Consider the following 24,285-nt stretch of genomic DNA (forward strand, 5'->3'; position numbering starts at 1 on the left):
ATGTTATCTAGCCCATACAGAAAGATTATTTAGTTCACTGAAAGAAAAAGAAAGCATGAAACTTCCCAGACAATGAAACAGAAATAGCAACTTTCTTATCAGTTCTAGAATTGAGGAGATTCCTCAAATTCTCTCAGAATCTGCAATTGCAGTGGAGGAACAACTGGTCATAAGCAAAAACACAAATCTCTCTGTTCAGAGCCTTCAAATGGCCTATTTTTTCAAGATGATAATGAGCAGCAGTAACAACTAAGTGTTCAATACAGAAGTGAAGAAAAATAAGTAATGAATAATGCTACTTTTTTAAAGAATAATAGTAAAGCTAACATCTCACTACAGTGAGCACTTAGTACATAGTGTTATGCTACACACATAATGTAGCATGTTACATATAGTAAAAATTCACTCCCTATTGAGACTACATGCCAGGCAGAAATTTAAGTGCTTTATGGCCATTATCTCATTTAATCCTCACATCTCCCCTAGGGGATTGGCATTTTTTTACCCCATTTCACTGATGACAAAATCGAGGCTTGGAAGTATTAAGAACCTTACTCCAAAATCACTTAGCAACAAAGGGCTAGGACTCAAACCCAGGTCTATCAGGATCCAAAGTTCCTGCTCTTGACCACCATAAAATACCACTTGTTTTATACTCATTCAATTTGAATTTGTCTAGTTTTGTGGGTTTCTTTCAGATTCTCTTCTTTTATTGAAGTATAGTTGGCATACAATATATGTTTCAGATGTACAATACAGTGATATGATAATTACATAATTATGAAATGCTCACCCCCCCCATAAGCAAGCATAGTTACCATCTGTCAACACACCAAGTTATTACAATGTTATTGACTATATTTCCTGTGCTGTGCTTTATATACCTGTGCCTTATTTATTTTATAATTGGAAGTTTGTACCTCTTTATTTCCTCCACTTATTTCAGCCAAAGTTTTTGAATGTCTTATCAAGAAGGTTACTTTTTAGGACAAGTTTTTTCTTTTAAAAAAACACAGTTTTTTTGATACATAAAAGAATTAACACCTTAAATAAAGATTTTACTTGATAGTGTGGTCCTGCAAGTCTAAATATTTGGCAGGGAAACAAAAGCTACCTGAGTAAAGTCTTGAATCACCATGGTAATGGGTCACAGCTAGAAGAGACCTTGAGGGTCACTAATTCAAAGTCTTCATTTTAGGACTCTTCATGAAACAGAACTTTTGAAAAACATCTATACTTAATCTGAATTACCACATACACAACCCAGAAGCACTTAGGTTTTGGGTTTTGTTTTTAAGTCATTTTAAAAAGATAAGCTAACATTTCTAATACGTCCACATCACAGTACCCACTTCAGACCCACTAAGAAAATACAAAGTCCATGACATGAGGTCGAACTGTTGTAGAGCTATTAGCAGTTCAAAGTGTGAATCTTTTCATAAGACACGTCACAGAAAGCTATTAAAAAATGGCATCCTTACCTAAATGGACTCAAACTTTTTTCAAAAAGCTATTTTTTCCTTGAATTAAATTTACATTCATTCGGGTCAACTACAAGCTCAGCTTCACTCACCAGCCATGTCATGTGACTTAATATTTAGAACACTGATTACTGACAACAGCCAGATACAACAGTCTTTGAAGGCCTGTCTAAAAACCTTACTTTAGTTGCTAAGAAACTACAATTCCACTGCATTATAAATCACTGAAAGAAGCTACACCAGCACAGAGATTAAACATGTTAAATCAGGAATCTCCTACCTATTGTGTCAAATGAAAGCATGCCATTTCCACAAACTGAATAGCTGAAATTTGGGAGTTCTTTAAGTCATATTGTTAACACAGACCAGACTAACTCTACCCTGCCTTCCACAGTGGCCTCATGCTTTGAAGGAAAACAGGAAAAACATCCAATATACTTCGCATATTCAAAGCTAGAGACAGAAAAATGTTTCCTTCCTGACCCCTGCAATGATAATTCAAGACCATGAAGCATACATAAGATTTGATTAGTGCATTTGATACAACACTTATATTTAACTATGATGCTTTTTTCAATCCTTTATTGGTATATTTTCACTGATACATATTTCACTTCAGCATTTTATGCCAGGATTCTCTTTGGAATGCTTAACTCCATTGGCTCTATCACTAATTTTTTTTTTTAATTAAAGTCACTTAAATTTCTGCTCTTCCAACAAGGGTAATTTTAAATTGTCCTAGCACAGCCAACAAAGACACACTGAATGACTAGCAAAAATAATTTATAGTTCACTCTTCAGTAGACTTCTTGTAAATTCTTTCCTATTATAAAAATATTCCACAAGAATAGAAACAATACTCTAGTGTCACCCCTGAAAAATCAATTCAACAGCTAAATTTTAACACATGCCTTCAACAGAATCTTTTCTGTCTAGATTCCCCAATCACCATGAGTCCCCACCATTTCTCCATATTCTCTAAAGAGCTTATTTTGAGTTTTATTCTCTTTTGAGCTTACGGTTCAAAACCCAATTTTCTCATTTCCACTAAACCCTACACACATCCCAGGGACTACTTCTACCTTCCTCAGAAATTATGTCTCTTCTGTCTTGAAACTTTTAGATCTTAAAAACCCACTCCTCCTTTCCCTCCCTTCAGTCACTAACTTCAGTCCCAACCCTGCAGTTCCAGTTGTACGTTCCCTGCCTTCCCAAGGGCCCGACCAACACGCTACAGCACCTGCTACAGCTCAGCTCCTCCCGTCCCGAATACACCCTCCACACTGTAAACCAACATTACACCCCCGGCTTCCCGCATTTTACTCCCTTCCTTTATTTTCTGTCTTCCCCAACCCCCATCTCTATACCCAGGCACGGTTTCTCCTCTAATAAATATATTCCTCCCTACCTCAGTTTCAACCCGTATTCCCCAAATTCTGCTCATTTTTCCTGTCCTTATTTAGAAACTCCTTTTTGATCTCCCAGCCACTACCCTTGAATGTCCAACACTCCACTCTCCTGAGCAAACCGAGCCCTCTTCCCCCATCTCGTTTGGAGCCACTGCGGCTTCTCCGTCCAGATCGCTTGCTGCGGGCAGTCCACAACTTGGGCTTCCCACCCACCTTCCCTCCGCCTCCACGGCCCCTTTACTCCCTCCTTAGGACGCTAGTACTCTGCTCAGTACTCTTCCGGACTCCCCTCCCCTCCCCCGCAACATCGCCCTTATTTTTTAAGGACGTCGCCAGCCTTACAGATTGAATCCTTCAGCACCCCAGCACACGGGACCCCCGATCTCTTGGGGGAACCTGACTGACACCGCTCCCCGTCGCCTTAAACACAAACGCCTCCTCACCGCCTTCTTTAAAAAGCTGCTCCCCCTCCTCCTCCGCCTCCGCTACTCCTGCTCCTCACGTCGGCTTCCTCGGCGTCCCCTGCCCGACTCGGAGCGACAAGCCCCACGAAGTGGAGCCTGTCAGCAACACCTCAGGCTCCCGACGGACGCCCCCACCTCCTGGACTGGCGCCTCCGGTTCTCACACCCGCGCCTCTTCGAACTCGCGACCGGCATCTTCTCCTCCCGGGTCCGCAGCCCCTCAGTCTCCCCACCGGCCCCCTTCCTCTGCTCCGGCACCTCCTCCGGCAGCCGGCGTCCCTCGGCCTGCGCCCGGCCCGCCCCCGGCGCCCCGCTTACCGTTCTGGGCAGAGCCTGGCCCTGGGAGGAGGGAACCAGAGACCAACAACAGCGAGAGGGCCAGGGCGCTGGGGAGCGAAGAGCCCGACATGCTGCCTGCGGAAGACCGAACCGCGAAGGGGCCGAGGCCGGAGCCGGAGCCGGGGCCAGGGAAGGGAGGGGAGGGAGGGAGGGGGCGGGCGAGTGCGCGAAGGAGTAAGAGAGGGAGGCAGCGGTGCCTTGGCTCCGTCCTTCGCCGTCCTCCTCCTGCCGCCGCAGCGCCCAAGCCTCGCGAGACCTTCGCTCCGGGCCGTAGGCGGCTGAGGAGCCACGGCGGCAAGACTCGCGAGAAGAGGCGGCCTCGACCGACGCTCCAGCCCCTCAGCTATTGAGTCTCCGCCCCTGCCGAGGCTGATTGGCCTAGAGCGAAGTGGGTCACGTGCCGAGGGCGCTTCTGGCCACGTGACAGGGGAGGCGGCGCTTCTTCTCTCCCTTGGCCCTGTGGAACCGGTGAGTAGGCGGTCAGGTTATCCCCCAGGAAGCCGGTAGCGCCCATAAATAAGAGGAAGTTTGGGGAGCATAATGTATTTCCTCCACCCGTCCTGCCTCTCATTTGGTGGAACTCCAGGCTGCAGAACTTGATGCACCACCGCCTCTTTTATACCCTCCTCTTATTGTCCCTATCAAAGTCCTGCTGTTTCTGCCTTCTGGACTTTGACCGTAGACCCTTACTGGCGTCTGGCCCCAACCTCCCTCTCTCACCTCCTGTTTTAATCTTCCGGGCAAGGCGTTGCACACCCCGCACGGATATTACCTTGTGATTTCCCTCCGCTTGAAATGTCCTCCTTTACTGGGTCCTTCTCTCCTCCCCCATTTTGGCCTTATTTTAGCTTCAAATAATCCCGGGGCCTGAAGTTCAACTAGCCTAATTGCATATCCATAGACACTACATTCTACAAGGAAGTCATCATGTATTAAATTATGTGAAGTATTTTTAGAAATATTTTCATGCAGTGAACATTTATTGAGTACCTACTGTGTACCAGGTTTTCACATCTGCTCTGAAACCCAGATGAAAAGATAGTCCCCACTCTCATGGCGTTCATCACCTAGTCTATTAGAGGAAAGAGAAAGAGGAGGAATGAATGCATAACAAAATGACCCACAGGAAAGTGCTTCAGCAGTGGGTCCCTACTGTATGCATGAAGCTTGGGAAATGCTTTTCCTAAGGGTATTTTTTGTTCTACTCAGTGCCCTCACTCCCTGGTTGGCAAAGGAGCTCCTGTGAAAGCTCATCCCTGACTAAGCAGACATCCTGGGGAGTGTATGCGGAGTGAAACTGAGAAGCCAAGTAAACACTCCTGATGACCTGACTAGATTCAAAGAAAGAGCTTGGAGAACCTTGGAAGAATCACTCACCATGGCACTCACACTTTAAGCCAAGGTGGTCTCTAGCTTTCAGTATGAACTAGACAAGTGGTGGTTCCAGACTGAGCTTTCTAGCAAGCACTGTGGCTACAGCTATGGCATGTTGGCTGAAATGAAAACAATATTCTTCAAGACCTCGGTTGTATGAGACAAAAAGTTTCGCAAGTATCTTTGGACAAAGGCCATTCTACAGACAGCTCTGTATGGAGGGCTGCAGGGCTCCCTGTTGTGGGACTAATATTTTCAACTGATGGAAGCTTCAGTCAGATGCAACGATTCTGCCTCATCATAACCATAATCCACATTCCTACTTGAGTAAGGAGCCTAACAAGGGATCCTTACAAAATTATTATACTCTTTTTTTTGAGTAGGGAAACAGGCCAAGAAAAGCATGACCTGCCCAGGGTCTGAGTATTTGTGGTAATCAATGCCAAAGAGTCTGTTTTGCCTCCTTCTAGGCTGGTGGCAGGAGTGCATTTCCTCGACCCCTTGAAGTTGGGAGTGGCACGTGACTTTCTTTGGCCAGTGAAATGTAAGAAGTGACATGCATCACTTTCAAGCAGAAGCATTTCATTTCACTTCCAGACACTGTAGCACCTTCTTCGCTGAATGGTGATCAGTGATTGTGATGGTGAAAGCATGTGTCAAAATGAAGCTCATGTCAGCCCACATCCCTAAGTTAGCAAAATACACCCGGGCCTCCTGCCAACCCACAGAGAACAGGTAGTGTCTGTTGAGTTAAGCTACTGATATTCAGAGGAGTTTTCTCCCACTGCATAACCTGGACTATTCTGATTAGGGGAAAGATGAAATTCAAGTCCAAACCACCACCATCACAACATCTACTAGTTACGTCACCTTGGGCAAGTGACCTGATCTTTCTGGACCCTATTTATCTGTCAACTGAGACTAATGGTAGTACCTAACTCATGAAATGTAAGAGAAATAATTTAGTAAATTTATGTACAATGTTTAGATAAGATTCTGGTGCATGTAAACACCCAAATGTTGATGATTATGATAATAAGTACTAATGGTGCTGCTGCTACAATTAACTCCAGGCCTGTGCTCTTCTATTTCATGCAGCTCAGAACAAGTGATCCAGGAAAAAAAATCTTAAAGTATGATGTTACCCCCTGCTCAAAACCTGCAGTTATGAGGAATGCTTTTACCTAGGAGAAAATGTCATCAAATCCCACATAGTAGCTGTGCTTTTTGATCATTTTGGTTGGGAAAATTCATTATAACCAAAACCTTCCCATAACTCAGTAACTTCTTTAAAAGAATTTGGATTTTTCTTTTCCTTTTTTTTTTTTTGTTTGTTTGTTTGTTAAGTTTTTAGGATTTACCTACTCTTAAAATCTCTGTCCGGGTAATTGCAACTGTGCGGGAGGATGGCTGAGTCTCTTGCAATATCGCCCAAGAGCCATAGGGGTCCTCAGCACTTAGGCTGAGATATACTTTTCTGGTCTCGAGGGACTGCTTGGAAGTCTGCTTTCCCGTATGGACAGCCCCTCCTGGTGGTAAGACCTATAATAAAGCATCCCCAGTTGAAAGGCTTCTGGTAGTTTTTGGTGTGGTTCATTCAACCATTGGAAGGATGTCAGTGAAACTTAAGAGTTCTATTGCCGGAGTTGAACTTCCTAATTGTTTTCCCCCTCCCTCTGGCAAAGATCTCTGCTCTTCTGACGTTCTTTCCGTTCAGATATAGCACCCTGCCCATCTTGATTGCCATCATTTTCTGAACTCCCAAGTAATCTTTTTCCCTGCCCCTTCCAATTCCTAGCACCGTCCTTGAACTCCATGGGTGAGTTCAATATCTGTGTTGATCTATTCAATATCCTGGCCACTCAGTCAATTGATCTTCTTACCTCCAATAACCCTCTCAACTGAGCCACTGCTTCTAAGTTTGTACCCTCAACACTTTAAAGCCCAAAAAGAGTTCCATCTTTGAAATATGAAAATATAATACCTCACTCTCCATTTACTACCTCTTACCCTTTTATTTCTGTGTGCTTAGGACCCCATTTGCTATAATTCATCAACCTCATTGAGATCCCTAATCCATTAACACACCAATTCTCATCCATTCTTCATTTCCCTCCTGCTCTAGCCTAGAGCCCATGATTCATCATTACAATCATTTTCTTATTTACCTTGATCACCAACGTATTTTACTGGAAAAACCACAACCTGGCTAAACACTACAGTCCAAGTAAGGTTTCATACCTGCACTTAAACAAGTCAAATGTTGCCAGAGAAAAATCACGCAAATAGGCTGAATGACTTCATTTTAAATTCCTGGTCTCAAACTTCAATACCATCAAGCGATCCTACTCTTCCATGTGGTAAGCATGAATTTGCAACCACAATGGTCACATGCAAGAAATACTCATTTCTTTCATTCATTAAATCAAATTTAAGCCATCCTCTCTGCTGAGATGACAAAAATCCAATTTTGGTTATTATGAGCCTCCCTAATTCCTAGGGTAATATGAAATTCCCAGGGTTTTATGCAGTGCAGGAAATTACTCATTTTGATTTTTTGTTTGTTTGGTTGTTTTTTTAGTTCATTCTGGTCGCTTCTGGTATGTGCATTGCTCAGACCCACATGAGCCCTTGGAGGTGAATGGTTCAGAGCTTCCCACTCCTCCCCTAACCAGCCTCACCCTAGACCACACTCCCTTTTGGTTCCCTTGTCATTGCTCTGCTCCCTCTCATATTGGAACTTTGCACATTCTGTGTTCTCTGTCCAGAATGCTCACTAGCTGTCCTATTCACTCACTTTTCATCCTTCAGATGTCAGCTTCAAATCAACCCTCCTTAATATGAAAATTAAAACCACAATGAGATACCACACACATTTAATAATTTTAAAAACCTGACAATATTAAATGTTGGTGGGGATGTGGAGCAACTGGAACTCCCATACACTCCTGGTATGAATATAAAAGTGGCCGAACTACTTTGGATAACTAGTTGGCAGTTTCTCATAAAATTAAATATATGTCTAATCTATAACCAGTAATTCACTCTTGTGTCCCCAGTGCCCAAGGGACATTAAAACATGTGTCTGCAAAATAATTTTTACAAGAATGTTCATAGCAGCTTTATTTATAATACTAAAAACAAGAAACAACCCAATTATTCATCAACAGATGAATGGATAAAAACTTATGGTGTATTCGTAAAATGGAATACTATTCAGCAAGTAAAAGAATAAACTACTGATACGTGGTATAATATGGGTGAATCTCAGAAGCACAATGCTGAGTGAAAGAAGTGAGACCATAAAAAAAGTATATACTATATGGTTCTACTGATACAAAATTCTAGGAAAAGCAAAACATATATATAAAATCTTTGATCAGTTTCTGTGGTTTCCTGGAAGACTGATTGGAAAGGGACACGTAGGGACTTTTTAGATGATGGAAATATTCTATATATTGATCTGGGTGATGGTTACCCTGGTGTATATATGTAATATATGTATCAAAATTCATTGAAATTATACCTCAATGAAAAAATGCAAAACAAAATCATCATGTTGGAAAAGACATCTTTTCTGGGCTCTATAACTCAAACCTATTATATACGTTCGTTGCTCCATGTACCTCTTCATATCACTTATCACACTTGGGATTTTATGTTTATTTGTGTATTTATTTAACTCGCATCTGGCTCCTTCCCTAGGCTTCCAGAAGGAGGGAAACCATGAACAGCTCATTTACACTGTGTCTCCAGTGCCTAACACAGTGCCTGGTATGCTATGGACAGTGAGTGAATAGCTGAATCACAAACTGGACCCAGAAGCTGAGATTCCTGACTCTCTGTCCAGTGCTCCTTCTGCTCTACCACTCTGACAATGGAGTCCAGGCCTGCCTCAAGCTCTAATCCCATTTGTTCTGGGAGACCATCTCTTTTCACCATTCATTAATTCCACAAATTTTGAGTGCCTACTCTGTGGAAAGGTATAGGTTTACAATGATGTACACCTTATTTTATAGTCGGGAACATAGACAATGAACAATAACAGTGCAATCCCTTAATTAAAGTTTTTATCTGTGCTACAAGTAGACATATCAGATGCTAACAGAGTAAGTTATAGGCAGACCTAACTGAGTGTGGGGTAGGAGTCATCAAGAAAGGCTCTTGGAGGCGGAGCTGGTAATGCTGTGCTTTGAAGGCTTAAGTTAACCAGGCAAAGATGGGATCAGCATAGGCAAAAGAGGTCTGTTTTAGGAATAAGTGGAACTGCATGTGTGAAAGGTTTGAGTTTGAGGTGGGAGGGAGCTTGTCAGGGTGTACAGAGAAGCCCAGTGTGCCTGGAGCTTAGGGTTGGGGTCAGGGGTGCAAAAGGAGGCCAAGGCTGAAAGAGGAGGGGCATTGGGGGGTGTGGATAAAGTGAAGGTTCCTGTGGTCAGGATTCTCACCTGGCCCTGGTTGGCTAACTCACTACACATGTGTGATCAATGCGTCTTTATTGACTATACAAAGAGCTCTGCCCAGTTCTCTGCGCAAGATGTTGGCACAGCTGCAAGGCTGCAGGAGAGCAGAACAGAGGCTGGAGTGGTGGCAGTGCTGAGGACAGAGACTGGGATGGCTGTGCAGGGGCAGAGAGGCCCAGAGGCAGAGACTGGCTTGTTGCATGCAGACTCACTCTGAGTGGATGAGATTTTAGTGATTGACCTGCCACCGTGGAAATAAAGTTGGGTATAACCCTTTCACCCTGTCTTGCCAATGGGTTCAGCCCCAGGCAAGTTCGCTATGGATTCAGTGTGACCAAAGAAATTGACAGCAAAACGTTCTTGGGGTGAAAGGATTATTCCCAGGTTTATTTCCAGGTGGCAGGTCAGTCACTAGAATCCCATTCAGTCAGAGCGGGTCTGTACGCAGCAAGCCGGTCTCTGCCTCTGGACCCCTCTGTCCGCACAGCTATCCCGCACAGTCGTCCTCTGGGCCTCTGTCCTCTGCTCTTCTCTCATGCAGCCTTGCAGCCCTGCCACCGTGTAGTCCCCAGAGCACTGGGCGGAGCTCTTTCTATAGAGTCAGCAGCCATGTATTGCCCACAGGTGTACAGTGAGCTAGTCAACCAGGGCCAGGTGAGAATCCTGGCCACAGGAACTCTCATTTTATCCACACGCCCCAAGAATGTTCTACTGTCATTTCTTTGGTCACATTGAATCCATAGTGAACTTGCCCAGGGCTGAAACCCATTGGCAAGATGGGGTCAAATCAGCAATGCCTTGAGGGCTCTGTTAAGGATTTGAGATTTTGAATAGCTAGAGTCTCCATACTGAGGGGGGACTGGAGCCATCACACTGATTTCTGTTCTCTGTGCTTCATTTACTTTCCCCTTAGGAACAGCAACCACCACACAGTGGTTTTAGGGGAGAGTCCTTGCCCCTTTATGTTCTAACCCAAGGGAAAAATCATCCCTCCTTTGATTCCCTGCAACACATTTGAGCCTGGAGTGGGCAGCTCAATGAGATGTTATTAACAGAAGGAAATGCTGATAGAGAAGAACACCTGATTAGGCTCATAGAGAGCAGAGCTTAATTGCTCTCTTCTTTGATATACAGTCTCTATAGGGAGATTTCCTTTACTTCCAACCAAGGAGGCTCTAGACTAGATCTTGTTAAAGGAACCAACCTACAGGTTTCCTCATTACTTTCCTAAGGGGGATATTTGAATCTCCAAGGTGATATTGGAGAATATGGATTAGTCAGTCTGCTAACCAAGTGAGCTTGCTAACACTTAGGAAGACTAACCATTCAGAGACTCTGGCAGTGCAGGAAAACCTTAATTCTTCCATGACCACTGGAAAACTTGGCACCATGGAGACACAAACACCTGCTCCCTGAAGGTGGAATTTCCAAGGGCTCAAGTACTTCTCCCACATTTACCCACTAGAAAACTAACTTCTGAGTCCATCGGGAAAAGCAAGTAAAAGAAGGCCAGGTGTGTTACAATAATGAAGCAGTTCTCTACCCTACTGTGGAGAAGTTGGGGTTCCTATGTCCAGGATCCTCACTGAACTTAAACCACCGGATGGTGTAACTGGCCTGTTGCTGGGATGCCGCTTCCACACCTTTAGGCAATAAGCTGTTATTGTGCTATATAGGGAGCTCGGCCCAGTGCTCGGGGCTGGGGCAGAGATGCTGGTGCTCGACCTACTGCCGGAGAACAAGCCGGGTAATAAACCCTTTCACCCCAAGAATGTTTTGCTGTCAATTTCTTTGGTCACACTGAATCCATAGTGAACTTGTCCAGAGCTGAAACCCATTGGCAAGACAATTGGTGAAAGTCGGCAGGGTTCACTCTTGACCAAGGGAAAAGACAGGCTGCCCTCATGGGAGGGGTGCCTCAGCGGGCTGCTCCTGAGAATGGGGAGACAGTGGATCGTCCCCCAATGGGTGTGTGGTCTGAGGTGGCTTGCCTCCTAGAGGACTGGGCTCCACCCCAGGACTGGAGGCAAGGGGAGGTGACCCCTGGGGCAGGAGGGGTGGCCCTTGGTATAGTAAGCGGATCCTTTGAGAAGCAGAGTGCCCGGGAGGCAGTGGGGACTGTGGGTTGGCAGCTTCTCAGTCTTAAAAAGGTCTACAGAGGAGACCCAAGAAATGGCGGCACAAGAACACAAGCTGCAGACTTCTATGGATGCCCTGAAGAGGGAAATGGCCTTGATGTGGGAGGAGGCGGTTCGAGAGCGTGGGGAGCAAGGTGCCATTGGAGACGAGACAGCGGCACTGCCAGGTGTCCTGAAGGAGGAAGAGGCCATCAAGGAAAAGGACAAACTCCTGAGGGAAGCACAGGTGGAGGTGGCACGAGAACGTCAGCTGTGAAGCATTGAGCTGAAGGTAAGAGACCTTCTGAAGACTGAGCTGGCATTGCTGCGAGACACGGTAGAAAAGGTAAAGGTTGCAGCAGAGGAGGCACTCAGAGGAGGGTAGAGAAAGGTGCCATCAGCCCCAGAAATGGAGGCGCTGGGGAAGGATGAAGGGGTGGTGCCGGAGGCACTGGCCCCTCCTGTATTGAAAGTACGCCCAGTGGTTGTAAAGAAAATAAAGACCCAGCAGCTGAAAGTTCCCCAAGGAGAGGAGCAGCCCCCTCCCCAGGCCGTGGAGCACCCTATGGTCCACCCCTATACTCAGGCTGAGCTGGTGGATTTGGGCTCCCAGTTTAGACAGAAGCCCTCTGATTCAATATCAGCTTGGCTCCTGCGTCTGTGGGACTTAGGGGTGGATGGAATTGTTCTGTCAGGATCAGAGATGGGAAAGCTGTCTTCCCTGACAGTGCAGCCTGCCTTGAGGCAGAGATTACAAAATGCACATAGACCCCAGGGAGTCCCTCCCTCCTCGATTGGCTTATGGTTGCACTTCGTGCTGTGTGGTCCAATCTGGGTGATCTACCGTCCTCTCCTGTTAGATGGCAGACATATGCTGAGCTCCAACAGGTGCTACAAGAGCTAGGCATAAGAAATGCCATCTATAGTCCAGAGAATTATAATGCAGATGAAGAGATTTTCACTACTGGGATGAGAAATACTGTACTTCAAATGGCTCCTACATCCCTCTTTGGGTCTCTAGTGGCCATTCTTTCCCCTCACTTAGGGCAGCCCATAAGCGAGGTGACACGTACAGTAGCAGACTTAGGAGAGGCAGAAGCAATGAGAATTCAGAAAGAAATAAGACCTGTTACTCACAAGAAGAATTTACAGGGCCCCCTGAAGGTTACAAGGACCCAGATGTGGGTTGATTTAATATGGGCAGGAGAAGATGGAAGGAAATTAGATGGAAAGTCCAATACAATCTTACTATGGCTATGGCAACAGCTGAAACCAGAGCAGCAGTTCCAGCCATTAAGACCAAGGAGGCAGAGGTCAGAGACAGAGACACGAGTCCAGCCTGTGTGTTTGCAAGACTTCCTGCTGGGGAACGAGACAACCTCACTCGAGTCCACACAGGAAGGTGATTGGGGAACACGGTTTGACTGAGAGGAAGGTCAAGGTATCTGCCCTGAGGGACCGGGGGGGGACCGGAGGCCACATGTTGAAGTAGCTATCCATTGGTCCCCAGTGAACATACAACATGTCCTGGCTTTGGTGGACACAGGGGCTGAATGTTCACTGATTTATGGTAACCCTGAGCGGTTCCCCGGGACTCCCATTATCATAGATGGATACGGGGGGAAGACTATCGGTGAAAAAAGCCCAAATCCCTTTGGAAATAGGGCATCTACCCCCAAAAGAGTATACTGTGTATATATCTCCCATCCCTGAGTATATTTTGGGGATTGATATCCCACAGGGTCTATGGTTGCAGACCACTGCAGATGAGTTCAGACTGAGTACGTGTGGTGAAGGCAGTTCTGAGGGGACATGCTAGGCACCCGCCCATAGCTTTGCCTGCGCCTTGATGGGTGACTAATACCAAACAATACAAACTGCCTGGAGGGCATAAAGAGATTGGAGAAACTCTTCAGGAGCTGGAGAAGGTGGGTATTATAAAGCCCACCCATAGTCCTTTCAATTTCCCAGTGTGGCCTGTAAAAAAGCCAGATGGCTCCTGGCATATGACCGTGGATTACAGAGAACTGAATAAAGTCACACCCCCTATGCATGCTGCTGTCCCCTCTATTGCAGGCCTGATGGATACCCTCAGCCATGAACTAGGAACATGCCATTATGTGGTAGATCTTGCTAATGCCTTCTTTTCCATTGACATTGAACAGGAAAGTCAGGAACAATTTGCCTTCACGTGGGAAGGAGGGCAGTGGACTTTCACTGTCCTCCCACAGGGATACGTCCTCAGCCCCACCATCCATCATGGACTTGTAGCCCAGGCCTTGGCTACATGGGAGAAACTGCCAATGGTGCAGCTGGACCCCTATATTGATGATGTCATGCTCACGTCCGATTCTCTTCCAGATCTAGAAGGTGCAGCACCTAGACTGCTGCAACACTTACAGGAGAAAGGATGGGCTGTGAACAGCACCAAGGTTCAGGGACCTGGTTTGTCTGTTACATTCTTGGGGGTCATCTGGTCGGGTAAGACCAAGGTTATACCAGAAGCATTTATAGACAAAGTCCAGGCCTCTCCTACCCCCACAACTGTAGCATTGCTACAGAAGTTTCTGGGTCTTCTAGGCTACTGCAGAGTGTTTATACCACACTTGGTGCAAATTCTGAAGCCCTTATATCATTTGATACGAAAGGGATCAGGTGGGACTGGGATGAGACATGTGCATCGGCCTTTACTACAGCAAACGGGTGGTCAAGAACATGCACGCCTTGAGGGTGATAGACCCATCAAGGCCCTGTGAGCTGGATGTTCATGTCATTGAAGACGGTTATGGCTGGGACTCTGGCAGGGGCTTGAATGAACTCACCAACCCGTTGGATTCTGGTCACAACTCTGGAAGGGGGCAGAGGTACGATACACTTTGATAGAAAACCAACTGGCTGCTGTGCATCATGCCTTGCTGGCTACAGAACCCATCACTGGAATGGCCCCGATAAAGGTAATAACCACCTATCCCATCTTGGGGTGGGTATGAGACTGGACCCAAAAGCCAAGGAGTGGTGTGGCGCAAACACCCACACTAGCCAAGTGGGGTGCTTACCTACAGCAGTGTAGTGCCCTCTCTAGTAGCCCCTTGATTGAGGAACTCCAACACTTGTTGGGGCCAGTGCCATATACTAGTGGAAAGCAGGAAGAACTTGCTTTTGAACCATTAATAGCAGAGAGTCCCTACTGGGAGGGAAGAGCCCCTATAACTGAAGATGCATGGTACACAGATGGCTCCAGCCATGGGCAGCCCCCAAAATGGAGGGCCATAGCTTTCCATCCTAAGACTGAGACAATATGGATGGAAGATGGTGAGGGGAAGAGCAGCCAATGGGCAGAGCTGCGAGCTGTGTGGCTTGTGATCAGCCAGGAGCCCTGTCCTACAGTTGTCTGCACTGACAGCTGGGCTGTCTATCGGGGCTTGACCCTGTGGCTACCAACCTGGTACCATGCCAACTGGCTGGTTGGTCACCGACCCCTTTGAGAGCAAGAATTATGGCAAGACTTATGGGCCTGTGGTTAGACCAAAATAATTATGCCATGTGACAGCTCATTTGCCACTGGCATCCCCAGGAAATGATGAGGCAGATAAATTGGCCCAGATACGTTGGTTAGAAGGAAAGCCTGCCTCTGATGTAGCCCAATGGCTACATCAGCGTTTGTTGCACGCAGGGCAAAAGACAATGTGGGCTGTAGCCCATCGGTGGGGCTTGCCTTTGACCTTCGAAGAAGTTAGTAGAGCCCAGCAGGAGTGTGTCATGTGCTCCAAAAGGGACTTACACTGAGTATCACAGCAACATGGAACAATAACTAAGGGGCCTATACCCCTCATCAGGTGGCAGATAGACTATATTGGGCCTCTACCTGTGTCAGAAGGATATCGGTACATGATGACTTGTGTGGACACAGCTACTGGACTTCTGGTTGTTTTTCCTACCCGTTGTGCAGACCAGCACGTGACCAAAAGAGCCCTGGAGCATCTCTTTGCTGCCTATGGCTAACCACAGGTGATTGAGAGTGATCAGGGCACCCATTTTACTGGACATACACTGCAAGAATGGGTGCGACAGCTGGGAATCAAGCGGAAGTTTCATGTGCCATACAATCCTACCGCAGCAGGCATGATAGAGAGGCACAATGGCTTGTTAAAATCCGGGCTAAAGTCAGATACCAGTAGCCTGCAGGGATGGTCAGTCCACTTATGGACCTTGCTATGGTGCTTGAACAAGAGACCCTGAAAGGGAGCCCTGAGCCCCGTAGACATGTTAACACACACGGCTGCCTCCCCCATACAGCTGCAAGTACAAACCAAGGAAGAATCACTGAAGCTGAGGTTCGTCCACCAGAATAACATCAGCCAGCCAGCACCAACTGCACTGAACCCCAGAGACTCCATCGAGTGGATGTGGCCTTGGACCTTTTGACACATGAACCAATGATGGCTGGCTCTCCTGGCACCTTGGGGACAAGGCCTGGAAGCTGTCCTCCTGTGAATTCCTGGAATAACAGCAGAGTGGCCCCCAAAGGTCACAGTAGTATATCCTGAATGGCCAGAAGGTAGGAGCATCTTACCAGGGAGTTTTGTTTTATTGTTATGGCCAGTGCATGCACCTCCTGTAGTACTACATATGGACCCTTCAGTAACCCCCATGGGGAAAGGAGTGAAAGTGTGGTATACTAGACCTGGAAGGGACCCCCTTCCTGCTACAGTCCTGTCACAGGACCACTCTCTTGCATGCATCCTACCTGATGGACAAGATTTGCCTATGTTGGTGGCATTAAAATATGTGTCTTATCGCCCCTAAAGTCTTTGTGGATTGGGAACTTCCTCTGGCTTGAGGATTATTATAATTTTTGTATCAAAATCTTGCTGTATCTTAATTTTTATTATCTCTAAGTTGTTGTTATCCTCTGTTGCTATTGTGGAATCTGGTTACAGTGCTCCAACTTTCTCGCACAGGGACCATTGTGGAAGATTGAAAGCGTGTAGCTTATAAGGCAAGAATTCTGGAGGGGTGGAGTGTGAGGAAGTTGGGGTTCCTATGCCCAGGATCCTCACTGAACTTAAACCACCTGATGATGTAACTGGCCTGTTGCTGGCTTCTGCTTCCACAGCTTTAGGCAATAAGCTATTATTGTGCTATACAGAGAGCTTGGCCCAGTGCTCTGGGTGGGGGCAGAGATGCTAGTGCTCAACCTACCACCAGAGAACAAGCTGGGTAATAAACCGTTTCACCCCAAGAACGTTTTGCTGTCGATTTCTTTGGTCACACTGAATCCATAGCAAACTTCCCTGTGGCTGAAACTCATTGGCAAGACACCTACACATTAAAATCACCTAGGGAGCTTGAAAAGTCACTGGGGCATACACCCACACTAATATCCAGGTCACAGCTCCAGAGATCCACACTTAATTGATCAGAGGGGGCCAACATGTAGAGCCATGTACTGCACTGTAATGTACAGTAATGCACTGCTTCTAAAACTCTGATACACATGAGGTGACCTGAGAACTTAAAAAAATCCTAATCCCTAGACAGCACCAATTAAATCAATCTTTGGAGGAGGGACCTAAGCATCTATATGTTGTGAAGACTCCCCAGGTAATTCCCAAGATGCAGCTAAAATTGAGAACAGGTGCTCAAGTGTAATCTTTAAAAGAAAAGTTGAGTGTTGTCTTGCCAATGGATTTCAGCCCCGGGCAAGTTCGCTATGGATTCAGTGTGACCAAAAAAAATGACAGCAAAACGTTCCTGGGGTGAAAGAGTTATACCCAGGTTTATTTCCAGGTGGCAGGTCAGTCACTAAAATCCCATTCACTCAGAGCGAGTCTGCCTGCAGCAAGCTGGTCTCTGCCTCTGGGCCCCTCTGTCCGCACAGCCATCCCGCACAGCCGTCCTCCGGGCCTCTCTGCACAGTCATCTTACACAGCCGTCCTCTGGGCTTCTCTGCACAGTTGTCCCAGACAGCCGTTGTCTGGGCCTCTGTTCTCGGCCCTGCCACCACTCCAGCCTCTGCTCTGCTCTCCTGCAGCCTTGCAGCCCTGCCACCTTGTAGTGCCCAGAGCACTGGATAGAGCTCTTTTTATAGTCAATATAGTCAACAGCCATGTATTGCCCACAGGTGTGCAGTGAGCTAGTCAACCATGGCCAGGTGAGACTCCTGGCCACAGGAACTCTCATTTTATCCACAGTGTGCAGCAGAATGACAGTGAGTGTGTTTCTCACACCCATCATCACCTCCTTCCCTCCAGTTTAAGGAAGGACTGGCTCTCCCCAGCCTCTGAATCTTGTTTCTTTTTGCCTTCTCAGAGATCTCTATGTGCCAAGTATCATGCCCTTTCTCCCTCATAGGACCTTCTTCCTCTCTGAGTACCTTCTCATGGGCACATAAACATGCTCAGGTCTCTTGAAGCTTGAAAAAATACTGCAATCTTTTCTCATCTGGATGCTCTTCAACTACTGGTCCTTCCATTCACCCATCCATTCATTCAACAAATTTTAACTGAACATCTACAATGTGCCAGGTACTATTCTAGTTGTAAGAGTACAGCAGCTAATGAAAGAAAGCTCTGATTCTTAGGGAAATAATATTCTATGGAGGGATATAGAAAATAAATGCATACACAAGTTATATATAATATTTTAAGAAGGTAAATAGTGCTAAGGGGAAAAAATCAAGGATAGTAAAGGAGTTGGAGGTGACTGGAGGTAGGGGGTAGAAGGGCATTCAGTTTATAAAGGGTGGTCAGGGAAGGCCTCCCTGGTCAGGTAACATTTGAACACAGACCTGTAAAAAGTAAGGGTATGAGCTACATGGACGTGAGGGGGAAGAGGGCCCAGTCAGACGGAATAGCAAGCACAGAGGTCCTGAGGCAAGTGTGCCTGGTGTATTCAAAAAACAGCCATGAATGGTACACATGGAGGAAGCAAGGAGGAGAGTGGCAGGAGATGGGATCAGAAGGATAGCAGGGGCCAGGTTTGTAGAGCCTTGTAGGCCAATTTAAGGACTCAACTTTTACTCTGGAGAGATCTGAGTGGAGGAATGACAGTTTTGCTGTACTTAAAAGGATCACTGTAGCTGCTGTGTAGGAAGTAGACTGTAGAGAAAAGGTAGAGCAAAGGGGTCGGATAGGAAGCTATTTCGGTACAAGCAAGTGCTGGGGATGGCTTGGGCCAGGGTGGTGGCAGTGGAGATGGAGATAGGACATCTTGTTCTAAATAGATTTTGAAGGTAGATCCAGTAAGATTGCTGATGTGGGGTTTTCAAGAAAGAAAATCAAGAATGACTGAAAAAATTTTAGCCTGAGCATTAAAGAACGAAGTTTTTATAGGCTGAGATAGGGAAGGCTGCAGGAGAAATGTTTCTTTTTCTTTTTCTTTTTGTTTTTTTGATTTGATTTGGTTTGGTTTCAGTAGCAGTAGGAGAGACTGGAACTCATGAGTTTGCTTGGAGACAAGGGGAGATGTTGAGTAGGCAGTTGGATATACAGAATCCAAGGACACAGTCCAAGGTGGAGAGTTGTCAGCACATAGATAGCACCTAAAGCCACAAGGCTGGATGAGATGAGCAAGGGAGTGGGTAGGGGGCCAGAAGAAAAGAGTTCTGAGTACTGAGGTCCGGGGCTCCCCAGCACAGGAGACTAAAAGGAGCTGCCAGTGAAGCCAGAAGGAAAGCAAGAGAGGGGATTGTTCTAGAAGCAGAAAGTGTTTCAAGAAAGAGAGTCAATGAGTCAGGGAAGAAAGTGACAAGATCAATGACGCAGGAGAGAGAGAGAGACGAGAGTGATGCCCTTGAACAGCTGAGGATGTGCAAGAGGAGGGCCTGCCCCCACAGGAGCACCCACCCCCACCTGCAGCACTGGGTGAGGGGATGAGGCAGAGCATGAGGGCTCAGATGCTCTTTCTCCCCTCCTAGCGCTGCTCTGCTCGGTGGTGGCTTTCCCCTTCTGCCTGCATCACCTGGTCTCAGACCCACGAGGTACACCACCGGCATAGTCGGGTCAAGGTCTTCCCAACGTGTGCATTGTGTGGGCAGGACGCTGATGCCGTTCACTTGTCAAATTCTTCCACCCTTTAAAGTCAGCGATAAGGCCACCTTCTCTGGGTACCCTTCTCTAACCTCCACAGCCCAGCCCAGACTTCTTTCCGCTCTCCTCCCCCCCCACTTACTCCTCCAACTCCAAGACTGGCATTGAGGAGTGTCCTAGGCTGGAGAGAGGGCGGAGGCCTCTTAAGCTGCGTTTCCACTTAGCACCAGGAGGGGGCTCAGCATAGCACGTGTCTGTCAACCACGGCAGGAGAACTTCAGAAAAAAGAACAGCAAAGTGGAACGCAACCAGGCTTAGTCCCTTCCTGGCTTTGCAGGTGGCTTGCCCACGGGGTTGGCCTGCTTCATTAGTCCTGCCTGCTGCAGGGCCCAGGGGGAAATCCTTCTGGTGCTCTGAGGGAGAAGACAGGGCAGGACATGTTTGGAGGAAAAGGAGACAGAGACCTACTTCTTCTGAGCACATGGCCAGTCCTGGTTTCCAGCCTACTGTGCTATCTGCATCCTGCTCCCACCAGCCAAGGTTAAAGCATTCACTGCAGAGTTCAAGGTTTCATTCAGTTCCAACATCAACGGTTGGGGGCATCCTGGCAGAGAATGAGCTTGGGTTCCTGCCCTGAGCGAGCTCTCAAAATGCCTGGGGAACTATGACATGGGACAAGCAGAGGACACTGGGCAGCACATGGCAGAAGAGACCAGAGTTGAAGTTGGCACCTGCGCCTTGGTGACTTATGGATTTGCCCAGTTGGATAAGACCACCTCTGATAGACTCACTTTCCTTCAGGTGAGGGAACAGCACTGTGTGAATATTTACAAAAGTGTGAGGGGTATGGAGGATGATGGAGAGGGACCATATTTTGACAGCAATGCTGATGCAACAGAATGATGAACGTCAAAGACGTTCTAAAGTGAGAGGGGAAACTTGGTGACTGGGGCCATTTCTTAGAGGTGGCCACACAGCTCCCTGAGTGGCTACAATCATTGCTGCCACTAAAGTTGCCTTTGGAAACCCAAGGCTCATCACAGGTTGTCTGTGGAGGTATCAGGTGTCCTTGGAAAGTCTGGTCATAGAGATCTCTTTAGAAGTTATATATTTGTGATGATCTCATCATGGGAAATGGTGAAAGAAGAGGTGCCAAGTATGTTATTTTGCTGAACGTTCTGTTTAAAGGAAGCAAGGGAAGACTGTATTCATTAGCAACTTCTAACCACAAAAGTGTAAAAAAGCAGTTAAGCCAATGAGAAATAATGCCCCACATCTGAGGCAGTAACCTTGGGTGAAGCAGATCGGTAGGAAGAGAACCCTTCTGGTGACAGAAGCAGGGTGGGAGGGAAACTGTAAGAGGACTGAGCCTCGAGGGATGCTGCAGCTCACACAGCCTGCTGGTCTCAGCCTGGGCTTTTCCCCACCATAATGACACAGGTGGAGACCTGCCAGCAGCCAGACAAGGTCCACAGGAGTCACTTCTATGACATACTGTGTATCTCCATGTCAGAGAAGCCAGTGGGGGAAAGAGGGCCAGAACTGACAGTCCGTAGTCCTTCCTCAGAAACCAGGGATTGACATGAAGAACTGGCAGAATAAGAATGCCCCACTGTGTATGTGAAGCCCTCATAAGACTGTATATCAATGACACTTTAATTTAAAAAAAAAAGAATGCCCCACTGGGGAGGATGGAATAAACTGTTTTCACCATTGGGGCAGTTAAGCCTCCCCTTGTGTCCATTCCGGGGCTGGAACTATGGTCAGCTGTCCTGAAGATGCCCAGGCACAGTGTCTCAAGCCCAGCTAAAAACCAATGACCATAATGAGACCTTGTGACTGAAAAGAGTAATATTAGTATTTGAGATTTAGCACCTGGACTGAGATTACGCTGTTCACTCACTGTCTTCCTTAAGAAGGTCTCTGCTGCTGCCTTCTCACATGCTGGGAGCCTGTTCTTCAAGCCAAGGACACCTGACCTCATTCTCCTCCCTGGAACTCTAAGCCATTCTGTTCTGTGCTGTCTTCTCCAAGCCTGTCAGAGGCCACAGCAAGAGCAGGGCCAGGGCTGGGGTGATGGAAAGGAGGCCTCTGTGATGCAAAACTGCAGGAGGCGCTCACTCTCAGGGCCATGCAATTGCCAGTAATGCGATTATTTGCACGTGATTAGGAGTCATTAGGAAAAACAGCTCCCAATGTGATGGCACCTTGGTGCTGTTTTTCTTTTGTGTTTTAACTCCATCCCAACCCTCCTGTTTGGGGGCCCATCCTGACACAGACTCTAAGATGGATTCCTGGTATTGGGAATGCTGTAAGCGGGGGCTACAGAGAAGGAAGGGAACGGGGGAGGGGGCTGAATGGTTCCATCAGGGACAAGGAGGAGGACAGGTAATGGACAGGGTGCGCGGAGACGAAGAGGGGATAGTGGGTCAGGTAGGCGCCTGGTTAGGAGATCTTTTGTTATTTCATAGTGTTCACGTGGCAGGGAAGGACATCAGATGATCCTCTGTAGAGAATCAGTTCCTCTCTTTTCTCTGGCAGCTCCTCTTCTTATAGCAACCAGATGCTTCCAGCTGGAAGTATTTGGATCTAGACACCTGAAGTCTACTCCAACTTAAGTGCTGGGAATAAGAGCCCAGAAAGCAAGAACTTACAGGGGACACTATGTGCCATACTCAACCCTATGTTGAATCTGGTCATTTTGGAGGAATCTGGCTGCTTTAGACAGTCTGGGCTGGATGGGTGGCTCCAGATGGCAGCCTGTGAGCCCTAAATGAGTGGGTGGGATGGGGTGGGAAAGCGGCCTTTACCAAGACATCAAGGACTTGAGGCCTGAGAATGCAGACAGTGCAGGAGGTGATGTGCAGCCTGAGTGGAGGGAGGCCAGACAAGATCAAAAAATGCCCAGACAGGGCCTTAATCCCCTGCTACCGCCAAGAATTGATATTTCTTTCTTACAGAAATGAGTAGATTTTGAATATCATTCATGAGGGATGAGATGTCTCTGAGCCACTATCTGAAAAGTGGGCTGCTTAGGTGCTTTAAAGAGCTGGAAAAAAAAAACCCCAAAAAACACCAAACCAAAACCACAATAAAGACAAGCATTAGAGCTAGGCTAGGGAACCCAGTTTGCTTGATTTAAGTCTATTCAAATAGGTGGAGATACTCATCCTTTTTACTCATAGTTGCCTTTTTGTGACTGGCTTAGTTCACTTAGCATAATGTCCTCAAAGTTCATCCATGTTATGTCATGTGTCAGATTTTCATTCTTTGTTAAGGCTGAATAACATTCCATTATATGTATATACCACATTTTCTTTATCCATTCATAAACAAAGGAGGCAAAAGGAAGTTGTCTTTGAATTTCACCATGAACTCAGAATTTCTGTTCTGGGGAAAGTAACAAGAAGGTCAGAACATCCCCTCTCTTTGCCAGAATAGCAGTCTGACATTTTTTACAGATTGCTTGAGGAAGACAAGATCATTGGGAGTCCCTATTTCTCCCTAATCAATCCTGAGTAAGCAATGATGATTCTGAGGCCAGACCAGGGGCTGGAAGAAGTCCAGAGCTGGGGTGGCAGCTCCTCAATGCCTTCAGGAACCGGGCTATTTCTGGCGTTCTCATTTGCCACCCTAGCTTTTGTTCTCATGGCTACAAGATGGCTGCTTTACATCTGGTTTTGTGTTTGCACTTCAGGCCCAAAGAAAAAAGGGAGTGAAAGGCAAAAGGTAGAGGTACATGTCAGCTAAGCCTGTTTCTTTAAAAAAATTTTTTTAAATTTTGGTAAAATATATATATCATAAAATTTACCATCTTAACCATTTTAAGTGTATAGTCCAGTAGTGTCAAGTATATTCATATTGTTATGCAACCGATTGCCAGAATACTTTATATCTTGCAAAACTGAAACTTTATATCCATTAAATATCAATATTTCCCATTCCCTTCCCCTCAGTCTCCGGCAACCACCCTTCTAATACTTGTCTCTATGAATTTGACTGCTGTAGGTACCTCATTAAGTGGAACCATATAGTATTTGTCTAGTTCATCTATGTTATGCACATGTCAGATTTTCATTCTTTATAAAGGCTGAATAATATTCCATTATATGTATATTCCACATTTTGTTTTTCCATTCATCTGCTGATGGACACTGGGGTTGTTTCTACCTTTTGGCTGTTGTGACTAATACTGCTATGAACATGGATGTACAAATAACTCTTTGAGACTCTGCTTTCAGTTATTTTGGGTATATACCCAGAAGTAGGGTTGTTGGCTCCTACAATAATTATACTTTTAATTTTGGGGGGAACCATCATACTGCTGCATAGTGTAATCCTGCTCCTTTAACAAATTTTTCCCAAAGCCTCCATCCCTGAGTTTCACTTCCATCTCATTGGCCACGCTGGGTCATGTGACCATCTCTCACTGCAAGGGAGTCCGAGAAATGATGTATTTCCCACCTAGGCACAGAACAAGCATTCTCTGAACTGAGGAGGTTCTTGTGTGCTGGGATGGTCACTCAAGCTCTTTGTGTCCAGGGCAGGTGTCTGAGTCTCAGCTGAACCTGTCCTGTAGATACACTCTGTCCCAGCCCCAGCTATTTGCCCT

General features: G+C 46.5%; 1 protein-coding gene across 2 annotated transcripts in view; it reads right to left on the bottom strand.

Annotated features, from left to right (window-relative positions):
- NPTN (neuroplastin) overlaps positions 1-4,024 on the bottom strand; it is a 77,045-nt gene extending 73,021 nt beyond the window's left edge. Inside the window, exon 1 of one of the 2 annotated variants that reach the window (XM_036907770.2) lies at positions 3,672-4,024. In XM_036907770.2, coding sequence (XP_036763665.1) covers positions 3,672-3,762 — 91 coding nt within the window. In that variant the 5' untranslated portion in view covers positions 3,763-4,024. The remainder of the gene's footprint in view (positions 1-3,671) is intronic. The other variant, XM_036907772.2, reaches the window with a different exon arrangement.
- Between the last annotated feature and the right edge of the window lie 20,261 nt (positions 4,025-24,285).

The sequence above is a fragment of the Manis pentadactyla genome, chromosome 11, assembly GCF_030020395.1.
Source record: "Manis pentadactyla isolate mManPen7 chromosome 11, mManPen7.hap1, whole genome shotgun sequence".
Lineage (NCBI taxonomy): Eukaryota > Metazoa > Chordata > Mammalia > Pholidota > Manidae > Manis > Manis pentadactyla.